We start from the raw sequence: 23116 nt of genomic DNA on the forward strand, positions 1-23116 counted from the left end.
CCTTCCCACACTCCCACCCTCTTCCTTCTCACCCCTCTCCCTCCATCCTCTCACCCCCTTCCTCCCCGTGCTGCACTTTATAAAGTTGAGCCGGCTCAGACCGACTGGGATTCTCATGCATGCCTCAAACACTGCAGCATGGAGAAAATTGATGAGCACGAAATATGTATCGTTACCGTGGTGCATTTTGTGACACGTGCAACCATTTACGTGGCGAAATACAGACTTTGGATGAGAATTTTTGAATTATTGTCCGAGCAGGGCTAATATTGACAGTCACATCGACACCCTTAAGGTCACAAGTTGGTCTGACCTGCTAACTTGGGTCAATTTGACCCAGCTTTTTTTTTTTTTTTTGTATAGAACAATCCAAATGGTTTGATCCAATTGACCCAAGTTAGTGGGTCAGTCCGATTTCTGACCTGGCATTTTTAAGGGTGTACCTAGCACATTCTTGTGGCATTTATATGGCAAATGGTTAAACCCAAAAACTCATATTGGCCTCCCCTGTCACTATGTTTGGGAAACTCTCATTTGAATGAAGCAGTCCAAATGACTTCAAACAAGTACAGTCAGTCGCTGTTACCTTTTGTCGGGTCCAAATCTTGACCCAAAGTGCTGGGCCAAATCCGCAACCCACTGCACTGAGTTTAACCCGTTTCAACCCCAATTTTTCCCAGACATTTAAAAGTCAAAATTGGTCATTGGTAGCCCTTTTAAGTAATCAGTAATAAAAATTTCTAGAGCCCTGTAAATTAAATCATTGTTGTCCTTCACAAATGTGACCGGTGGGATTAAATGGGTTAAGTAACCCAACATTGGCTTGCTCCCTTTTGGACTCAGTGTTGGGTTCGCCCTTTCACACAATTTGGGTTCCTCTTGACCCAGCAGTTTTGGGTGTAAATCTTCAATTCCAACTAATTTAACTCGCCGAAGGCCATTCATTATCCGAGGAAAATTTCTCTCAAAACAAATATCCAGAAGTCCTCGCTGTGTCAATAAATCAACCCGCATTTCTCGCAGCCGTAAAGCTTTCAATCCCTCCTGCAAAATGACCAAAATGCGTTAACCCGCTCTAGTTCTCAGTGGCTCAACTTTCTTACCGGCCTCGCAGGTCTTTCCAGGAATGTCCCCTAATACTGTAAAAATGGGCCCCCCGCCCCCTCCGCACACCACGCGTGCTTGTTTTGAGCACTCGGTCCACGCGTGGGCTTGTGTGCTCGGCCCATTTGTTTGGGAGAAGTAAAGTGGGAGTGTCAATCAGTGCTGACTGGAGCGGAGGAGGAGGAGGAGGAGGAAAAAGGAGGAGGGAGAAGCTCCATTACCAACACACGCTCACACACACCGGTTACATTTCACCGTGGAAACGCTGCAGGAGCGCCGGCAAAGTCTTCTCCACGGAGTGCGTGTGTATGTGTGTGTGTGAGTGTGTGTTTTGGTTTTAACATCACCTTTCTTTTGCCTTTCGTTCCAATTTGAAGGACCGTGGATGCGCACATCCGCACACTTTTTTGACTTCTCCACCGGGATCCATAAAGGGACTATCACATGTACTTTTTTTTCAACCCCCCCCATTTATGCGTGGATAAATCATCCTTGAGTGAAACGTGGTGATTTGCGGACCTTGGTGTGATTTTGTGTTTTGTTTCCCCTCTGCAGGGGGTCAGCAACTTGTCTCTTTCCCACCGGGAGTTCCTATACCCTTTTTTTTGTAGCACTTTTTTGGTGTTTTTTTTTTTTTTTAGAAGGTGGGGACAGGATTGTGGGTGCGAAAAGAGGCGAGACGACATGCCTCAGTTGTCAGGCGGCGGCGGCGGGGACCCGGAGCTGTGCGCCACGGACGAAATGATCCCGTTCAAGGACGAGGGGGAGCCTCACAAGGAGCAGATCTTCGCCGAGCTCAGCCACTCGGAGGAGGAGGGAGACCTGGCCGACATCAAGTCCTCGCTGGTCAACGAGTCTGAGGGAAGCCCCAACAGTAACAGCCACGATGTGAGTCACTTGGTCAGCCCAAAAACAAAAAACAAAAAAACGTGAGGCCTCCACCTCTGTTTCATTCATACAAAAATCATCCCTTCACCTGGCTTGAATTGGAAAAAATAAGACCGGCTCCGAAAAAGATGCACATTGTGTTCCAGGGCCCATTCGTAAATTCACAATCATTTTATATCATTGTGTGTTGTATAGTTGTATAAATGCGTGGGGTTTTCTTTTTTGACTTTTTTTTTTTTTTTGATGAGTCACAGTTGCTCAAGGGTTGCATTTTGCACAGCGGACCGGATGAAATGCTCTCTCAGGGCTGATTTGTGGCCCACGGGCCGTAAGTTATCCACCCCTGCATTATGCAATTTATTTTGTTGAAAGCATGTCTTTTGTTTTTGTTTTAATTTAGAAAATGACCAATAAATTGTCTCGATGTATAAAGGCCTTGCTAGGAGTCGGTTAATAAGGGGGTTGAAATGCCGTTGATTGGACAAAAAATAGCTTGTCATATTGATGTCAATCATGATGACAATCATATCAAGCCGAAGCATTCATTTGGAGGGTGTCATTAACAAAAAAAAAAAAAAAAAAAAAAGGATTCCTTTTTGAATATTTGAACATTTGCATTTTGCAACAAACTCGTAAAAGGCAAGCATCGCTACGGGAGGTGACGTCATGACAAATGTCAAACCAAATTTTACGATGCAGAATGAGCAGATGTAAATCTTGGACGCGCAATCTTATTGCAAGAACGCCTCGTCGTTGAATCTGGGGAAGGTGCTGCGCCAGTTGGATTGAAGAAGATGATTAAAATAATAATAATAATAATGATGATTTGTAATATTTGCAAAGATCTGCGGTATGTTGAACAAACATTTTAATTGTTGTAAATAATATTTGGAGTATTTTCTTCTCCATAAATGACATATTTTTCCTCATTTGAATTTTAAATAAAGTACACTATTAATTGAATGTGAAATATTTCCTAAATATTTAAACATTTCTAATAAATGTTTGATGCATATTTTTCCCCTCCAAGTAAAAAAAAAATGCAATATTTATAGTGTGCATTCAACATATTCAAAATTTGCTCGAGATATTTAGCAATTTTTTTTTAGATATGGCGTTTTTTTTCTGAATATTTGCTACATTTCTTTTCAGAATATTATCAAACTTGGATTTTTGCTCATCTTGTTTGCTAACCATCACAAGGCATCAATCTTCCTTGCGCGCACACACGCACACACACACACACACACACACACACACAGGTAGTGGTAGAACTAAAAAGTGAGGATGTTATTGGAATGTTGTGTCGTTAACCGCCGTGTTAATGAAATTTGGGGACCCCTGTCTGGCCTGAGACTGCGAAATGTTCAGAGACACGAGGCTGACGTGAAGTGAATCTTAATTAGGATGCACGAGAAGTTCCGTCTTGCACAGCTGGAAGCCATCCTGATGATGTGGGTGCGCGCGCGGGCGCGCGTGTTTGTGTGTGTGTGTGTGTGTGTGTGTGTGTGTGTGTGTGTGTGTGTGTAAGTGCGAGGGTGTATTCAGTGTTCTCATCAACCCAGACAAAAACTGGGTGTTTGAAATGCTTTTTTTTTTTGTAAAAAACAAAAATTCAATTTGTAAAAAAAAAAAAAAAAAAAAAATGATGACAGCCTCAATTGACGTATGATTGCCGTCTGGAATGAAAATGAGTGAGCTCATAGGAAAACAAGTTAATTTGTAAAAGCCCCTCAAGGCCATGCCGCCTTAATTAAGTGGGAGAGACGCTGATGTGTGTGTGTGTGTGTGTGTGTGTGTGTGTGGGGGGGGGGGCGCACCTTGTTGACAAGCAAACAAAAACCAAACGATAAAGAATCACATTCACTCCAGGCCGTGTTATTCTGCGGTCTTCTGACCACATCAGCAGCTCTGCGTGTCGAACGGCATCCGAAGGCCCTCCCAATCAATTCACCGCCATTCAATTTCTCCCCTCTTTTTTTTTTTTTCTGGCTTGTTTTTTCACTCAGGCGGCAAGACAGTCCCAAGACTCATATCACGAAAAGCACAGAGAGCATCCTGACGATGGTGAGTGACGCAAAAAGATTCCTTGCTCCTTCTTGTGCCAGGAATGGGAGACATGTTTTTTTGAATGCTTCGAAACAGCAGTCACTCTGCTTCCAAGGCCTTTCCAGAAAGAATACATGTTGTTCCATCTTCAGTTTTGAGCTATTTCAAAACACTAGTCCCCGTAGTCGATCATTAGAACTCTCAAAACTCACTCAGCCGCAAAGTAAAACAAACAAACAACCAAAAAAAAAACAGTTTATCCATTGGACCCAAATTTAGGTGGATATATCTGTCATACCAGGATGAAAAAAAAAAATCTCCAGCAGTGAATTGTGGATTGACCATTTCGGTTCAACGCTGCTTGCAGTTTTACTTACAGTGTCATTTTTTCCCCATCAAATGAATCGTCTCTTTAGGAGGGTCTAAACACACAAAGTTTTTGCAAGCGTGTGTGTCCTGGTGAAAATTTGTGTAATTTTGTGGTACCCAGCATAAGCCCCTCAAAACTCACTCAGTTGCACACCTACAAAGTTAAATTAAAAAAAGAAAGTTAGCCCTCACTACCAGTCTCACTGATTGACACGGAATGAGATGGACGTGTCTTTTGTAATACGATGCACGAAAAATGTCTCAAGGACATTATTATGATTTTTTTTCCATACAGATTCTTGCATTTCAATGTGTCCTAAAAGCTGCTTCAAACAACAACCAAATCAAACTCTAAACTCTTTTGATGAGTTATTGCAAAGAAAGCGAGGAAGTAGTGGATACAAGTGTAAAAATAAGTTAACCACTGTCAAACTAAAACAACCATACATTGCGTAGTTATTACGCCGTGACCGCCTCATATCGCTTTGTGTGCCAGTGAGGAGAATCACGTCGCAGTCAAGCTAAACTCAGCTAACTTTGAGGCAAAAAGTTTCATAGCGCTGTACTGAGCCGCCATGACAGGAATATTAATAATAACCATCATAATGATCATTAACTGTTATTCTATTGAAAAAAGAAGTTAGCTACTGTATATTGTTACCAGCGATTTAGGTAATGAGGAACCCAGCCAGGACAGAGATGCTACGCTATTGCTACAGAGCACTATAAGGGCCTCAACATGAATGAAAACTCAGTCTTTTGCAATCTTGAGAAAAATTTTGGTTTTTACTGTCTCCCCCGCTCCACCACCACCACACACACAAAAGTACAGGCATCGTAATTTTACTTCCACACAGGAAGGCCAGAACCTGAATTTGAACCGCCAACCTCTGACAAGCTTCTTTGCCCTTAAAATAGTTTCCCTCTTTTATGAACTTAGAGAGTGGTTGTACTGAGAAGAGTCAGCCATGTTACACTGAGGAGCCAGGACAAAAATGCTAAGCTAAAAAAATGATCCCCGCACACAAAATAGTTTTCCTCTTTTATGAACTTTCAGAGTTCTCATACAGAGAAGAAGAAAAGAAATCTTTGAGCATGCTACATGATGTTTAAGAGCTAGCTCGCGCTTGCTTGACGAATGCTATCATGTTACCCCAACCTTGCTCGTGTTGGAAGCTAACAAAAATGCTAATTTAGCTAATGATAAATGAAACATGAAAGCTATCTGTTATTTTCCTAGTTAGATGGAGAATTTTTGAATGCCAGAAGTTGGTGGTTCACATCGAATCAGTCTTGGAGTCAACAAAATAATAAAAAAATTAAAAAATCTTTCGCAAGCTTTCAAAAGATGATTTAAAACAAAGTACACAACATGGCTGCCGAGACATGGCCATAGATCGGAAATGTCTTACTGCCGGGTCCTCCGTGTCCTCCGTGGGTTTTTTTCCAGACCTGATCTCAAACCAGGAGTAGAACGTACACATATGTTTAAAATGAAAACAAAAAGAGTAAAAAGTAACGTAGAAATAAATACACCGTGTGCCATGATAAAAAGCCAAATCCACTTGTTGCCTTTCTGTGCAAAACTACAGACCAGAAGGCCGAAGCTCAGGTCTGAACCCAGAACTGCTGCACTGCGAGGCTGACATACTAACCACGACTTCCCTGCGTTACATTTTCAAGTCATTCTCTTCTCAATCTATCATCAGATGTGAACATTTTTTGATTGGACGGTCCCGTCTTCAAATTTAGATCAACCCAGCTGGTACCCGTCACGCGTTGGTCGCAATAAACGCCCCGTCGGGGTCACACGCGGGGGCGCCACTCGGGGACCTCGCGGGCCTATTGTGGCGTGACCTCCGCTTGGCGGGTCATCGCTGGGGCCTTTGAGGCGGAGTGTGCCTCCCCTTTGTTCCCCTTTCATGCCCCCACCCTTGCCCCCCTCCTCTCCGCTAACCCCATTCCTTCTCTCAAACCAAACACTGGTTTTCTTCACAACAAGATCCATGTTGCCGTCGGGCTAAATACCACAAACACACTCCCCCAGTGCCCCCACGCCCGCCCCTTGGCTTTATTACACAGTTGAGTGGCGAGTGGCGCTGAATTGAGTCCTCTTGAATCAAGCGCCGCCTCCTCCTCCTCCTCCTATTCTTGTTGTCGGGTCATCGAGGAACAGTTGGGGCGTCTCCTGTTTTGACACACTCTGTATGTTCTTCTAATTGGTGCTAATTGGCACAGAGGGGCTCCATTGTTCCCCCGCACATAATACAATTTAGTCGGAGTCCATTGTGAGGCCGCGGACAAAAGGCCGGGGAAAGAAATGGGCTGGTGGGTGAAAGCGATATTATTCGTCAGTGTGATTTATTGACAGAGGTGGGTCGAGAGACGATGCATTGACTTCATAACTTTTGGGATAAATCGTACTTGTCACAATAGTTTTGTCCAAAATGTGTTGGGGCCATGTTTTGGTTGGTTAGCAAGAATTTTGTCACACAACTCCTCGCCAATCCAATGTAACCACGAGCGACCAGTCACATGACGGCTCCAAATAGAAGCAAAGATTTATTGTTACTTAAAAAAAAAAAAAGCAAGTACAGTCGTTAGAATTTTGGTCATGCTCATATTGCTTCCACAGAATAAAGCACAATATCGAGAAACGTCACCATTCACAAAAATGCTGCAGAGAAAATATGTCTCAGTCAAAAAAATTATAATTATTTTGTGAATGTAGCGGACTCAGTACAGATATCTGAGACTTCTGTTTGAGCACAGGAACAGTGTTTGTTTAATGTGACATGACAAGGCTGCTCATTAATTAATTTATTTATTATTTTTTTTTTTTTTGAATCAGTGAAACATCAGGACCTGTACAGCAAAGGCCACGGATACTCAAGCTACCCCAGCTACATCATGATGGGCAACATGAACGACTCCTACATGACCAATGGCTCCCTCTCGCCTCCCATGCCCAGAACGGTCAGTACCAACTGAAATGCGGACTCTGCATGCAGGTGCCTCTTAATAAATTTGAATATCATGGGGATTTTATTTTGGTAGGCTCCCTGTAGTGGTAGGTGGAAAAAAATCACTTCATTAGATGTGCTTTTTTTTAATTCAGTCCAATACACCTGCAGTTCAGTTGTATTTAACTTTTACGTACATTTTTTGTCTTTTGTCTTTTTTTTTTTAACTGAATTAGCTTTTTTTTTTGTTTGTTTTTGCAAGCTCAGAATTAATTTTCAAACTGCACGTAATGTTACAATGTCTTGGAAAAAATAAATACACTTTTTAGGACCAAAACAGGAAGGCTTACGAAGCTACTGCATTTAACCCTTTGAGGCACAGCGGTTACTGCAGTGGACAGCTTATCATGTTGTCAGGTTACAGGGTGCATGAAAGGGTCAAATGTTGGTCATGATGGTGGTACTCGGAGAGCCGAGTATTTTTGAGGTGGTATTTGTTGTAAAATGTGGTTCCGGGGCCGAACTGTCGCCATCATCGTCATACTATATGTCAGAATTGAACAACGGTAGCTGTTATAAAAATGCGAAAATAAATTCATGACATTAGTGAAACAAAAATTACTAGGACAAAGACAGATAACACTTTCTTGAATGGTTTTACTGGTGTAAAAAGCAGTAAGCATTGTGATGGAATATATTCATTTTAGCCAAGAGCAATTAGCTAGCCTGTATGCTAACTTGACCAGTATGCGTATACTGTACTGGGTAAATGCTTTGCACCAGGGTGGAGGGATGGCTTAATCTCTCTCGGAATGTTCTGAACTTCTGTTTCGAGCAGATTGCCGAGGTCTGTGTGGCTTTAAGCCTTAGCTAGCTCTTCTTCTACAGCCTTCTCACTAGAAGGGAGTGAATCAGTGGCAAGTGCCGCACTCCATTTGGACTCACTCTAAATCATAAAAAGAGGCAAGAGACAAGCTTTTTGAGGCTGCTCATTCAAAAAAAAAAAAAAAAAAGCAATTGAAAGAGTTGAGGTTTCCCTCAAGAGGTATGAAGAGTCTGAAATTTAAATATGACAACTGTGTGATCATTGGCAACAGTATGACAGAGGCCGGTCTGTGCTGCAGTTGAGGAAGTCGTGTGGTCCAGGACCTGCGTCAACCCCACCTCCCCTCCAGCCCCTCACCGTCCTCCCCGTGTAATGGCCTAAATATCAGGCCAGCTGCAGATCCGTCACTGGCGGCTTCCTGTGTCCCCTCGCAGCTGTCCACACTAATGCTGTTATGTCCACGCGTGTCTCCGTATACCACCCGGGACGACTGGAAGCATTGCCACTGGCGTTTGGCACGTTATAGTGCAATATGACACAATGAATTGGATGTCTGTGTTTCTTTGAAGTTACTTGTGTCTTCATTCTTGGCATGATTTGACATTTGATAATTTTGAACTCATCCGGAGGCTAATCGTTGCTGCTGTGTGTAACGGTGACACACACTTAGTAAAATCAGAAGAAATTGCAGGTGGTCCCCGTATTACGATGATGCTGGCTGCTACGTTGTCTCTCTCTATATGTTTTTTTTGATACTATTCTTGCCGTTTTATCATTTATTGTAATATTTGTAATGTTACCACAATAAATGCAGATTTTAATTATTTTTTTTAGATAAAGGTCACAAAAAAAAAAAAAATCCCATCTCTACTGCAAAACTAGTTTTGTGTGTCAGCGAGGAGTGAAGTTCAGCCTGGGTTGTTAGTGGAAATTATCGAGCGTCTTCAAGGAACATTTTGTAAGATGAGTTTAAAATATGAAATGTGTTTTGAGATCATAGTTTGAGATATATTTACCGTTTGAAGTATTAATAGAGGCAATTCTAAATATAATTTGAGTGTCAGTTATGTGTTTTCGCTATTTGCCGAAGGGCATGCTTCGTACCTTTTCTGGGCGATTATGTTTACCCTACCTCAAGTTGACGTCATTTTCTTGATCTTCAGACGCCAAAGGAGTGGTATGAATCAACAGCGCCTCTAGTGGTAGCAGTTAAGCGGTGCACTCAATTTTGACTTGATTGCTTCAAAACGCAATTCATTTGACAATCCCATTCTCTGAACTGTAAAAAATAAAAACAAATAAAAAAAAAAAAACTTCTCTGAACTGTAAAAAAAAACAAACAAACAAAAAAAAAAAACGCTCCATCCACATGTGTCCAATCACATGGAAGCGCTTGAGGAAGTCTGCTTGAGAGTCACCAAAGGAAATTACCTTTCCCAGCAGACGTAATATACGAGGCCCAGCCGGGGCATACTCGCTGCCAATTTCTTTTTCTTTTTTTTTTTTATGTCTCGTTTTTTACAGTTCCTTTTCTCCCCCGAATATTCCTCTCTCGGATCCGTCTTGAATAAAACAGTAGTCATTTTTACCGCCTTTGTCTCAGCCGATGGCAGCGTCGCAGCCGCCGCGGTCGCCGCAGTATATCTGCGGGCCTGGGATCAGTTTTCACTCACATCAAAGGCTCCGTCTTTCTTTTCATTCCCCTCCATCGTCCTACCCCCCCCCTCCACCAACCCCCCCGTCACAGTCGTTTTGGATTGATTTCTATTCACCATGACATTCCTGCACACATGCCGTCCAGCCATGACAGAGCTGTCGGGAGCCGCTGATTGTCAGCAGATTTTTTTTATGTGGGTTTCTTTCTTTTTTTTTTTTTCTTTTTACACACGTTAAGTCGTCTTCTCTGCAAAAAAAAACCAAAACAAACGCTAGCGTACATAGACAACTAGAGAGCGGTCTTCCTCGTGATCGAATTGGCTTTGATTGGGATTCAGCTATGGAGATTCGGCTTGTCCTTCGTTGTTCAGCTGGGAAAATCTTTCGGTCAAATTGTTTCTCATAATCACAATAACACTTCTCATGACGATTTTCATCATCATCGTCATCATATGACGTACCTCACTTGATCAACGTTTGTCTTGGGTTTTCTTCCACTTTCTATTTAAGCGATTTCTTGATTCAGCAAATCTGAATTTGAAGTCAACATGATTCACAGTGAAGTCTTGCCACCGCTTTGATGAAGAAAATAATTCCCCGTGATGAATATAAATTGGCTCGATGAAATCCGAAACAAACACAGCAAAGTGTCAACTCGCCGCACTGTCTACACACCCACGTTTCTGTGCAAAACAGACTCCTGAACAGGTGATTTGTATTAGCATTTTTTTTTTTTTTTTGGCATGCCTTCACAGATGACGTGTGTACCGTTTGAGTCATATTCAACCTGCCAAACCTTCAGGATGTCATGACGGGCATAGGGAGGGAATCTGGCGTGTTGGCGGCTTTGAAGAGGATGTTTTTCGGAGTCGCCTAAACTCTAAATTGGGATTTCGAAATGACGGATTCTAAATAAAGACCGTGGAATGGATCTATTCCAGGAATAGTCTGCCGCCGTCATGTCCTGGCTCTGCCGCACAAAAACCACATGCACATGTTTAATTTTTGAAGAAAAAAAAAAAAAGAAAGAAAGAAAGAAAGAGAGAGCGGAAGTGTGCGTCTTCGCTTGACGTGCAGGTGATCTCCATCTGTGCTGGAGCAGCTTTAGGAGGAGAAAGGGTCGAGTCACTGAGTGTTGCAGCGGCGTTGCGGGTCGACGTTGCCGTTCAGACCATTTTCCTCTCGGAGAGAACAGTCTCTTTGCTATGTTGTTGTTGTTGTTGTTTCACATCTTGATGGTAATTTTAGGGTCACAGCCTTCTATCCATCAATTTTCCGATCACAAAGGTCGAGGGGCGTGCTGGAGCCTATCCCAGCCGTCTTTGGGAAGTAGGCGGGGGACACCCTGAGCCAGTTACCAGCCAATCGCAGGGCACACAGAGATGAACAACTATCCGCGCTCACACTCACACCTAGGGACAATTTAGAGTGTCTAGTCAGCCTGCCACACAAGGTTTTGGAATGCGGGAGGAAACCGGAGTACCCGGAGAAAAGCCACGCGGACTCGAACCCGATACCTCTGTACTGTTCGGTCGATGTGCTAACCACTGGACCACCGCTGGGCCCCCTGTGTGATACCGCTATTCCTAATTGGGGGGGTGTTATCGGCCAGTCCTGCAGTGTCACGCTGGTATTTTGTCACCCGATCGCCACCCTGTCCACAAAGTCAGATCAACGTTGACTGGACCAAACCGTCCGGTGGCAAACCGACCAAACGGTGGCCTGAGGGTACTCTCTCTCCCTCTCTTTCCAAAGCCGTGGAGTCTTTCGTCCTGTGAATGCTCAATTGCCTTGTGGCAAGGAAGATGGGGGGCTTTGGGTTGGGGGAGAGGGCGGGGGGCACGGGTGTTACAGTGCCCTCATATTTCCTTTTGATGTCGCGGGAATGTGACGGATCTAGCCAGGCAATGTCTCGCAGCGTGGAATCACTAACCCGGGCTTACCTAACCGGATTTGGTCGGACCGCTCGGGTGTCTTCGGCTCATGCCCTCAGCGCTACTGTGGAGGATCCCCGTTATCGGGATATTGAGAACACTGCCTTTACCAACAAGCATCCATGTACACGCTGGATGGACTTAAGAGCAACGGTCCTCGACCCACCAGTAACACGTCCGTGGGCCCAAAAAAACTAGTTTGTAGATCAGCGCAGTCTGAAAGAAGTTTTATCGTGGAAAATTCTGCTTCCACTTTTCAAACTGTCTACTTCAGTCATGTCGTATCGTTGAAAATAAGTCTTGAGAATGTAAATGTAGACATGGTAGATGATTGTCATGGGGAATATGAAGGCACCCCTGGAAAAATGTCTCCCTTTTAAGGGGGTCCCGGAACTCCAAGAGGCTGAGGAGCCCTTACTGGAGAGGGCAGCTTCCAAAGGTCTTCGGTATGCTTGGAGAAGCAGCTGGATCGCACGTGATCGTAAGCGCTCAGTAATTCTCCGGCTGGATGATCTCAATAAAGCAAGCGAGTCGCGGTGACATTGATGTCATCTGCAGTGCAGCTTTTACTGAGCGGCGTAAAGATGTGCGTTGGGCCAAGGGGACCTCACACACGAGAAACACTTGGCCCTTTTCAAAGGCTTTGTAGTGCCGCCATAGCTCGGCTCTTTTTTTTTTTTTTTTTCTAAACAGCGCCATTAACGCCCGGGCTTCCACTCCACACCCGCTCCATATGTACGGCTGTAATGACGCCATGTGGTTGCAATCACCTTATCTGCGCCTTTCATGCGGTGAAATGGTGCTCGGCGTTCGGACGTACTGTGAGCGTCTTTTTTTTTTTTTTTTTTTAGATGAGAAACAGAAGTTGAGCGCTGGCGATATACTGTAACGAGAGGGGGATTTATTTCCGGGTGCTTCCGGATTCATAGTTCAGCCTCCAGGCCAACAGGGGGCACTATAGGCGATAGGATGGTAACGTTTGAAAGACAGTTTGAGATGGAAGTGAAGGTGAACTTCGTGTAATTGTGTGAAGATGTACACGGTATTCTGCATCACAAGACTTGAAATGAGTGTTTCCAAATTTAATTTGTCTTTCTTGTACTTACTCAAGCAATTCACACCTCGAGAGCTTGAAAGTGGCAGCTCATTTGTGGGATATCGGGCAAAGGCGACAACGGAATTGCTATTTTTAATTTTTGTTTCCTGACGTGTATTCATTTGTCGGGAAAATGCATCGATTTGATCAGAAAGTGGAGACAATTTGGTGCTTCTCCAATTTTGGGTTGTTGGCGCAGGTCCGTGTTTTATAGAATTTCGTTTTAAGGACATTTGATTGTTATATTTCGAAAATATCTTGTAGAGGAGCCGGGCGGGGAAGCCATGAAAAGTTTTGATGGATTCAGATGAATATGGGAATATTTTTGAGAACGTATTTTTTGCGTATGAACATTAGCGATTGATTCTGCGACCGAACTGCGCTCAAATGGCAGAAGTGGTCAATATTTAAATCAAGAAACTTGCGGCTGCGGCTTGGAAATTGGACGGCCCGCAACGAAATCCCAACCAAAAAAGTGTAAGTTTCGTTCATTGTCTCTGCTGTGATGAACCGAGTTTGTGGTTGTGTTTCGGAATTGTATGCGGCTTAACCAAATCGGGTGCTTGGCGCTCGCCTGGAGTCAGTCAGTCGGCCAGCAGGTCAGTCGGGCCACACCTGCTCATGGGGCTTCACTCGGCACATGCGGCCTGGAGCTGATCCTCCAGGGTCAGTCGAGAGGCCTCGCCAAGTTCGTCACTAATTCCCCTGTTCTGTTTTTCGAGGCTCCGGTGCCGACTTCCTAATCAGAAACAGAGTCATGTCCTGCCTCTGTTACGGCTCCGATACTACCTCTGAAGTCGGGTAATAGCCGAGGCGAATTTGTACCTCCATTCTCTGTCGGTGATGATAATACTGAACAGCCATGCGCCGTCGCCGCGACATATCCTTACACGCAGTCGGCTTCCCACATCTGTTCCAACTTTGATCCTGCCTCGGATGATGGAAAATTGCCAGGTCTGCTTTGTACCGCGTTCCGTGTCGATGTGGTTATAGTGGAAAAGCGACAAAGAATTATGGGATACCCTGTACCTCTTATACTGCACTGATACTACCTTTGGAACCCCCCCCCCCCATTCCGTGTTGATGCTTTATTCGGTTGAGACAGACGGGCATCAACGCGTGATCCAAATATGCTTGCGCCGATACTGTAAGGATACTGTACCTAAAAGCAATATGGAAAAAAAAAACTTTAAATATACCCCTTGCTAAAATTTCATACAGCGCAAAAAAAAGTTTTTCAAAAGCAGGATTTTAAAAATACTTTGAAAGACTTTAATCATATGTATGGGAAAAGTCTGGAGCCTTGAGCCTGGATTTCAAAGCATTTACACGAAAATGGGATGTTTTGAATCTTGAGTCATTCGTATTATTCACCCCGATGATATGGCATACTGGCAAATCGGGCGACCATTTTATCCACAATTACAAGAAAAAAAAAATGCTTTTGGATGCTCATTTTGGATGGGGGTGGGGCGGCGGGGGTGTATTTTACATGGCTACGTGTTCGTCACAGGATTTTACTGTAACTGCTGAAGGCCCTTCCACATTCAGTATGTGCTAGCTCTGATGCTACATCCGAAGCTTAACGATAGCTGTGTCTCTCACACACACACACACACACACACACACACACACACACCCACACAAACACCCACACACACACACACACACACACACACACACACAGACACACACACAGACACACACACACACACACACACACACACAGGTTTTGTCCTAACTCTTCTACAACTTTGATAAGTCCGCCGCGTCAACTGTGTCCTAGATTGGGTGTAGGTGCGACAACATTAAAGCCTGCGCACATAGCGAATGTTGTTTTTTTTTGCATGCAAAAGACATGTTAAAACATGTGCAACATTTCCTCGCAACAAAATAAACTGTTTTGTGGCCGTTCAGTGAGATACGGGCTGAAGAAATACTCTTACCCAACTGCTACTGTTACTGCTCTGGTACTAGCGCCGAAGCAAAACATTTACGGGTGGACTTTGTCTCCCCATTGGGTGTTGATTCCATTTCATACGGAACACCGACACAGGAAAAAAACAAGCAATAAAAAAACGGGACTCATCAATTGTAATCTGCGGGACAATGAATTAGAACGTGCCACGTTAGCTGCGCTGAAGTTAGCCATTGCAACCGCGACACTAGCATGCATCAAAAGTTTTGAATCGGGTTAAGCTTCGCGGCAAGCATTTAAGCACAACATTCCCTCATACCGCCAATCAAGTGAGTAAAAAGATGAATAGCTGCCACATGGTGGGCCACACTTTTTTGGGGGTGGGGGTGGGGTTCCTTTACAATGAGACCACAGGAGTGAAACATGGGTGCAAACGCCGCGGGCTGTGTCCAGGATTGGCCGACGCATCAACAGAGCCCACTTTGTTCGCCAGGCGAAGAAGCGAGCGCTATGATCAATAGCCGCTCTGTGGCGTGAAGCGAGATGGTCAGCGCTCTCCTCCTCCTCCTCCTCCTCTTCTTTGCTGTTTCATATTTCTTCAGAAGCTCATTATTTCTTTCTGCTGTGGGTGCATGCATGTATCTGACAGCGCTGAAATATTAATGGTCCCCAGTGTAGGAGGTTGGTAAAGTAGACCTGCATAGTTACAGTACAAAGAGGAAGGATGAAGGGGGGGGGGGGGTTCATGAGGCAAGCTGTTCATTGAAAGGAAGGCTTTAGCTTTTTTTTTTTTTTTTTTGAGCTAAATATCAACACACCCTTGAATACAACCATTGCCTCTCATCATGAGCACATTCAGCAATGTGACAAAATTATCGTCATTTGCTACGGGTAATCAATTTTGCATCATAGATGGGATAGACTGACAACAGGCCAAAGTTCACTTTATGTAACTGACATTTAATTTTTTATTTTTTATTTTTGCTAACATTTTTTTTTTTGTCCAAACACTTCCAAGTCATAGACATGTTGCTAACATTTTTTTTGTCCAAACACTTCCAAGTCATAGACATGAAGCGATTGAATTTAAGAAAAAAAAAAAACGTCCTTAAGATGCTAAGAAAGTAATATATCATGAACCGTCGGTAACCTCAAAATGTCCTATCTGTCGTAAATGGAGAACCTCCCCGCACTTGATTGATCCCAAGAAAATCGAAATTAGCCCAAGCATCAGGAACCAAGATCCATTTTGTGTTTTATGTGGTTAGCTTTCAGTTTATTTTATTTATTTATTTATTTATTTTTAAATGACAGGCCAAAGTGGTTTTCTGGGTACCATAAATTTCAGTTTGTTTTTCAGCCGAAGTGTAATCGTCTTGCTTCTGCGATCTCTCGAGTTTGGGAATCCCCTCTTTCGTGGATACAGGGCGTATTTTGGTTAGCATAAGTTATTCGTTTCAGTTTTAATGGTAGTTATAATGACTAAATGTAATCATAAAAATAGATGAGAAAACAAAAAAATCGAAGCGACCCGTTCACAGTGTTACCTGCCAAACTCCCAAAGTCAGCTGGAACAGGCTCCTGCACCGCCGCAATCCTAGCGAGGATAAGTGAAACAGAGAAATGGATGGATGGGTGGATTTGTATGGCGCTTTTCTCAATGCTCAAAGACGCTTTGCAAACAGTGTGTGCGCACAAACAAACAGAGAGGCAAAAGGCAGTTAACGCTAACAGTAAGGGGAGGGGCCGGGGGGGGTAAGATCAGCTGTTGTAGGCCGCCTCGAACAGTTGGGATTTGACAACATCGCAAGTCCGACATAGGGCGGAACAATTCGTCAAATGGCAAAAGCTGCACCGCTTAAAAGAGTTTATTTGGTCAATTCGCAATTCTAACTCAAAGTGGATCAACCGTCTTTCAAATTCATTCATGGTTCATTTGCCGGTATTTTAGCATTAGGCTAATCTATAAGAACCAAAATATATACGTGTTAAATCTGATATTGTTTATTGTAATACAGCTTCACTGGTTGCTTGCATTTGCTTAAAAAAAATACACGGGGGGGGGACCTTGGAAAAATAATTGCCTATTAAATTGCAATATGGTTCGGCCTTACTCTCGCCCATGAAAAGCCGCCCTGTGAATTTGAAGGACCGAGTCACTTTTACGTTGTTGCGTTATTATGATTTGACAACAGGCCGAAGTGCATTTTGGGTAGCATAAATATTAGCTCAAAATGGAATGATATATCATATGTCTATTTTGTATGAAAAAAAAGAACAATAGAATGCATCACAGTTGGTGAATCCCTGCTTTTAACAGCTGGGCAAAGGGCACACGCGGTAGAGAGGCCATACCACACAACGCTGTGGGAGTTACAAAAGAGGCGAGTTCTCTCTGCTGTCGCTTCACTTTGTGTGGTCTCGCCCGTAAGAAAAAAAAAAGCTGCCCTTTGACTGTGCGGGGGAAACAAAGACAAGAAGCCTGTCTTCAATTTTTCGGGAACCCCATAAAAAGTTTGTCGCTCCTTTCATATCGGCAGCGCAATTGAAAACAAATGTCGCCCCCTCCTCCCCTTTTTTGAACCGGCCAATTATAGAGTTGCGAAAATAGGAATCATTCGGCAGATCACAAACCCCCCCACCCCCACACCCCACCCCACCCCAACCATGCTTCTTGCCGCTTTCTTCCTTGCTCACTTTTTTCCTTTCACCTCCTCCTCTTCCTCTCCTTGTTTTTGAAGCAACCACGATGGTGGTGGGGGGAGGGGGGCACCGATGTCAAAGTCAAAACCAAGAGCATTAAGAAAACTGGCGAAATGCAATACAGCTGCAATCCGACATGACGCTAGAAAATAGGGCTGAGGAGCAGAAAGCCTCTCTCCCGTATTCCCAGGGCGCGCAACTGCTCCCGGCCTTGGCTTTGATCTCTTCAAAGCCTCCTGCCTCCTACTAGATGGAGAGTCTTGGCTGCGCGAGCGAATGCCGGAGAGGCAGCGGAGGGAGGGGGGGGGGTTCTTTAGCAAAGGGGGGGGGCGTTAGTATCATCCCCCCCCCCCTTTCCGAGGCTGAAATCCATCATGGTTCCGAGGCAATTACAGTCAAATGCTACGTTGTTATTTGCTTAAAAACTTACCTATTTGCTGTTTTGGTACCCAAGCCAAAGTCATAAAAGTATGACTTTGGCACTATGTCGTTGTTGTTCTTTTTAGCTTGAAATCATTGATGGCAATTTTACACCTGTGATTTTCAAGTCCTGTTTTATCAGTGGTACTTGAACGCACCACGTGCGCAGTCATACCAAGCCGGCCTGCAAGTAATGAAAACACCTGTATCATGGACGCCCAAAGAAATGCATTGAGGGGGAAAAAAATTAAATATCGTTGCATAAATACAAAAACAGTTCTTCAAAAAATTGAATTTTGGACCAATCAACCAACCCCTCCCCAGCCCGTAGGGAATCTACAAATATGAAAATCCGCAGGTGTCGAACTACGAGTATGCTGGGGTTGAGTGTACTTCTTTAGCCCACGTATGTCGTACTGTATTTAAGCTAGTATGCTAGCTAACACTACTGATAAAGCCCTATGAGAAGGTGTTTTATTTGTGTTGAATAATGGAACTCCTTTGTAACATTCATTTATGGAACGTGGGCTCAAGATTGTGTACATGCTAGCGGTATGATTTCCATGCTTCGCTTATTTTTCTTTGTCTGTGTTCTTACACAGACATGCTAAAATCAATCTAAACGGCATACCAGTCTCCATTTGAAGTGCTTTGTCCCTATATAGCATGTAATTCTACCCGGGCCTGGATTAGTGACTCCTGTAACCTGTAATCTGGGAGACGCACCAGGGTTTGGCAGTGTTGGGAGACACCAGGAACAGACACTTGAGGGGAGAGGTGGGGTTCGGTGGGGGGAAGCTGTCATCCAGCGCAGCAGAAAATGGCACCACAATACGAGCGATTACACTTGCAGATGAAGCCACGTTTATGGCGCGGGAGCGAGGCCACGCTGCGCGCTCATGAAACGTGTTGCCTTTTGTGTTGTAACCCCATGTGCATTATGTCACTCATTCCCAATCACCATATGTGTGTGTAAAAGATCATCACACTGTAAAAAAAAATAAATAAATAAGTTGTGTGAACTCAAAATTTCAAGTCAATAAACTTTGATGAAATTTTAAATTCAGCGATGCCTTTGTTGAGTTTTGCTGCTGTGAAAATTTTCCTCCATCTCACAACAAATAAGAGTTTACAGAACGGCTGTCCCTTTTATTGAACCCCAACCTTAAAGATATAGATTCAGTAAAAACAAATTGCTTCTTCTGTTGCGCTAACAACGTCGCTATAGATGTCAGTTATTTATGTTTTAAAGTTTTTCCAATTTAAATTACCGCAAAAAATGGCTAGCTGGCTTGCTAGCTGGTTAGCTAGCTAGCTAGCTAGATAGATAGATAGATATGTCTGTGTGTGTTTTGCAGTTTAAGTGTGCCACAGGAAATGGTCTGCTGATAATATTGACTACAAATGACGTTTCTTTGTTCATCTATCGATGACATAGACGTAGAGTGACAGGCCGGACAGTGAAATGCTCTTACCCGAGATGTTAGACGTTGCAGTTAACTTGTGTATCCTCTTCAAGCCTTCCCAGACCCAACCACCTTCCCCTTCTTGGTGACGTGCCGTGAGATTTTTGTCATGTAAAATGTGCGCTGTGGCTCACTAAAGATTCCGAAATGTTGCATGATGTCACATATTTGCGGGCCTGTTCCCCAACCAATGCTCACCACCACCGACTGCAACCTTTCACTGCCTTGCACACCCCCCGCCCCCCACATGCCCCTCTCTGTCCTCCACTGTCATATCTCTATCCCTCATGCCCCAACGCAGTCGGATCCCAAATGCAAGCTTGGCCAAGTTTCCTGCCTTAGGCACCCAATTTACTATGGCTGGAGTGCGGTGGGAGGGGAGGGGTGGGGGTAGACAAGTTGGAGGGGAAAGCGAAGCAGCTTTGATTGTTTCGCATCTCCATTGTGTCTTCTCACACTGCAGTGTTGTGTCACTTAATGACTGAAAACACTGCAACACATTGGAAGGAGACACCATTGTCATTGCTTTCGATGCTCAAAATGGTTGTCTTGCGCATGACATTGTCGACCATATATTCATAGTTTAAATGCTGGTTATGCCCCAAATTATTAACCTGAAACACTTTTACATCATTTCAAACTAATTTCACATTACCATCCTTAAAAATAAAGAACTGACAGATTAATTGATTTAAAAAATGTACACAAAGTGCAAGGACACTGGTGCTATGTCATATTTTACTCAATGACTTGTACTGAAGATACTGACATTTTTTTAAAGGTTGCAAAATATCGGAAAGGACTCTTCAGGCCCTATTTTCGCGAAAGCCAATCGCAAAGTGCAGTCTAACTGTGCGCATGGGTGGAGGGTTTGATTTTTGTATTTTCATAGACGTGCGCTGCTAGAAATGGGCTTTTGCACCATTATAGGAGTGTTGTTTCCCAACCAATGGAATAGAAAACACCCTCAGTCCACCGGAACGTCCAGAAAGACACAGCACAGTCTGCCAAATTCTCAAACACAGTAAACTAGACTTGCCCCGGCACAAAAGTAAAGATGTACCAGTTTTGACGCCAAGTACAAATGCGTTTGTTTACAACAAAAGAGCCCTAAATCTTTAGCTTGGCTGTTACTGTACATTATGCTGGCAGGGGATCAGCTGTTAGCTGTTAGCTTCCACCACTGCTAATAACGATTCAGCCTGCTCAATATTGCTTCATATAATTTTACATCTGTTACATTTACGACGTTGTGACGTCATGCGCCTTCGATTCAAATCGGAGACCTCGATTGGATGTATGGCTTTGAGGCCATGCCATGACATCATTGCCTCATTGTTCGTTTTCTGTGATGAAATTGCAGAAAAACACAACTTTGGGTTGGGCTTGAATAACATTAACACAATAAACAGAAATAAAAATGAGTAAGATGATGTTTTTGGCACCCGAGCATTAGAGCGAATGCTCGTTTCTCACCATTCACACACTTGAGTTGCGTTTGTTGGAAATAACTGATCTTTTTCTGCTCCCCCTCTGTGCTCGCTGATGTCACCGGCATGAGAACAAGACCTTGTTTTTCTTTTTTTTCCCCCTCAGCAGTCACTTGATGCAGGATGATGAAACCCACTTAGATATCTAGCAAGAATATATTAGTTCCTCTGACGAGCTCGCCTAGCGCTCCGTGTTTCTTTTGATCATCGAGCTGCTCTCTCGCTCTCTCTGGCTGATGGAAGGCACTCGCTTTCCTCGCGGGATCCGCGCATTAAATAAATTAGCTATACTGTCCTATTATGATCAGGGCCTGAGTTGAAACAAAGCCAAAGAGGAAGCGGGCCGTGGCTTGAAAAAAAAATATATAAAGGTGAGCCGCTGAATGTATTTATGTGGCATCAAGGGAAAACGACATCCGTCTCAGCGGGGAGTCTTCAAACCCACCGGGGGTCATAAACTTGGCTCAGGGAAGGGGGGAGGCAGGTGAAGCTTTTTATGTCCCGCGATGGCGAGGCATCACACAGGCGCCCTTCACTTTGAGCTGACCGTCATCAAACAACGCATCAAACCCAGCAGATCAATCCACCCCTCATCTGTACCTGAGATGAAAGCTGTTGAAATGTATGCGAATGCTGCGCCCCGCTGACAGCCTCCATCATTACAAACAGCCAATCGGCTACTTTAAAAGTTAACCCACAAAACAATGCCAAATTGCCTGCAAGGTATCCTTGGCTTTGACGGAGCAGGCATGTTACCAAACTGGGAAACGAAAAGCCATAGTGGTCACTGAAACCCAGTTGAATGTGACACAATAATACATAAAAATGGATTGAAAATGAAGTCATGGCAATCAGGCATGGCTGTGTTTTCGTAGCCCATCAGAATTATTTTTTTTGTCCGGTGCCTGATAGAGCACAGCAGCCCCAGAACATAATTGAGAACAAGCCTTTGACACTGGGCAGAAAGGAAGAGTCAAGTCAAAAATGTTCCTGACAACATGTTTTATGCGTCTCCACGAGACTAAACAGGGTATTCGGATTAATATTGCACATGTGGGATACAAATTAAGCAGAAAAATCCATCCAATTTATCCATCTCAGGGGGGTGGCCATTTTGGCTTGTACTTGAATGAAAACGACGTCACAGTGCCCAAGGGCTCAGGCACCGTCATGGCTTGCCAGTTTTCTAGGTCTGATCATGTGACATTCACAAGCTGAGCCCTTAGGCACTATGATGTAATTTTCAGTGCAAAAAAAAAACAAAAACATTTTGGTTGTGTTTTTTTTTGGTCCTAGTTTTAGTATTGATGTGGTTTTGCCACTGACAAGGATGCAGGTGCGCACGGCACGTTTTGTATCAATGACATCAGGTGCAGCAGCCTTACTACGCCATACGACCGGGCTGAAGGACTTTGTTTTGTGCTCCCAAAATCCGAAATTAGCATCTCTTTACAACTATCAGGACAGCGGGGGGGATAAGCAGACGTTGTCCTCCACCGCGTCATACACGCTCATTGTTTTGTTTGCATTGAAGCTCGCGCGCAGATAACAAAAACCTATCGCAAAGCGAATTGACAAGGGGCAGGGTCCTCACGTGTTCAGCTGAACTCCTTGAAGAGCTTGTTGAGGTTGGTGGAGAAGCAGAAAAGCCGTTTGTTAGGCTGTGAGGGGGTGAGGGGGGTCGGATCTGAATAGACTTTTTTTTTTTTTTTTTTTTAATTCACATGCTAGTAGGGACCCTGAAAGTGTATGGTCTGAATAAGGGCTAATACCAGGCTGAAAGGCAGATGTTGGACGTCTTTACCACCTAATCCCCTAAAACACACCCAAAGAGTGGGCTTGACGGTATTGTTCCAGTCCATCATGTGAATAAGTCCAAAAGTGTGCCAAGTGATCCGCCATCGTGAATACTGCTTAGCAATGCACCTTCAACTTCGTCTTATTATCATGATCACAAAAACGACACAAAAAAGGAAAGTGAATGAGATATAAAAAGACCAAGTTATATCAGAACTTAACAGTAACAGGAGTGAAATGAGTCATTTGAGGCTCAGTGAGTGTGCCTTCAGGTGAAAAGACGTATTTTTTTGCTCTGTGACTTTCGGGGGGTGGCAAGGTCAGGCACCTGAAGGGCACTGCGTGACCTGCCCCAACAGACGCAACCCCCGCATGGTACGTCTGATCCCTTTGTGATTCACCCGTGAAGACGACGTGCTCCCTGAGCCGCCGATCTT

At 44.0% G+C, this 23116-nt stretch overlaps 1 protein-coding gene across 2 annotated transcripts in view; it reads left to right on the forward strand.

The window, feature by feature from the left end:
* Positions 1-23116, forward strand: part of lef1 (lymphoid enhancer-binding factor 1) — a 53717-nt gene that overhangs the window by 1071 nt on the left and 29530 nt on the right. For both annotated transcript variants that reach the window (XM_019861821.1, XM_019861822.1), the window contains exons 2-4: positions 1746-1992; positions 4002-4059; positions 7262-7386. In XM_019861821.1, coding sequence (XP_019717380.1) covers positions 1746-1992; positions 4002-4059; positions 7262-7386 — 430 coding nt within the window. The remainder of the gene's footprint in view (positions 1-1745; positions 1993-4001; positions 4060-7261; positions 7387-23116) is intronic.

The sequence above is a fragment of the Hippocampus comes genome, unplaced genomic scaffold (genome assembly GCF_001891065.2).
Source record: "Hippocampus comes isolate QL1 unplaced genomic scaffold, H_comes_QL1_v1.1 scaffold7, whole genome shotgun sequence".
Taxonomy (NCBI): Eukaryota; Metazoa; Chordata; class Actinopteri; order Syngnathiformes; family Syngnathidae; genus Hippocampus; species Hippocampus comes.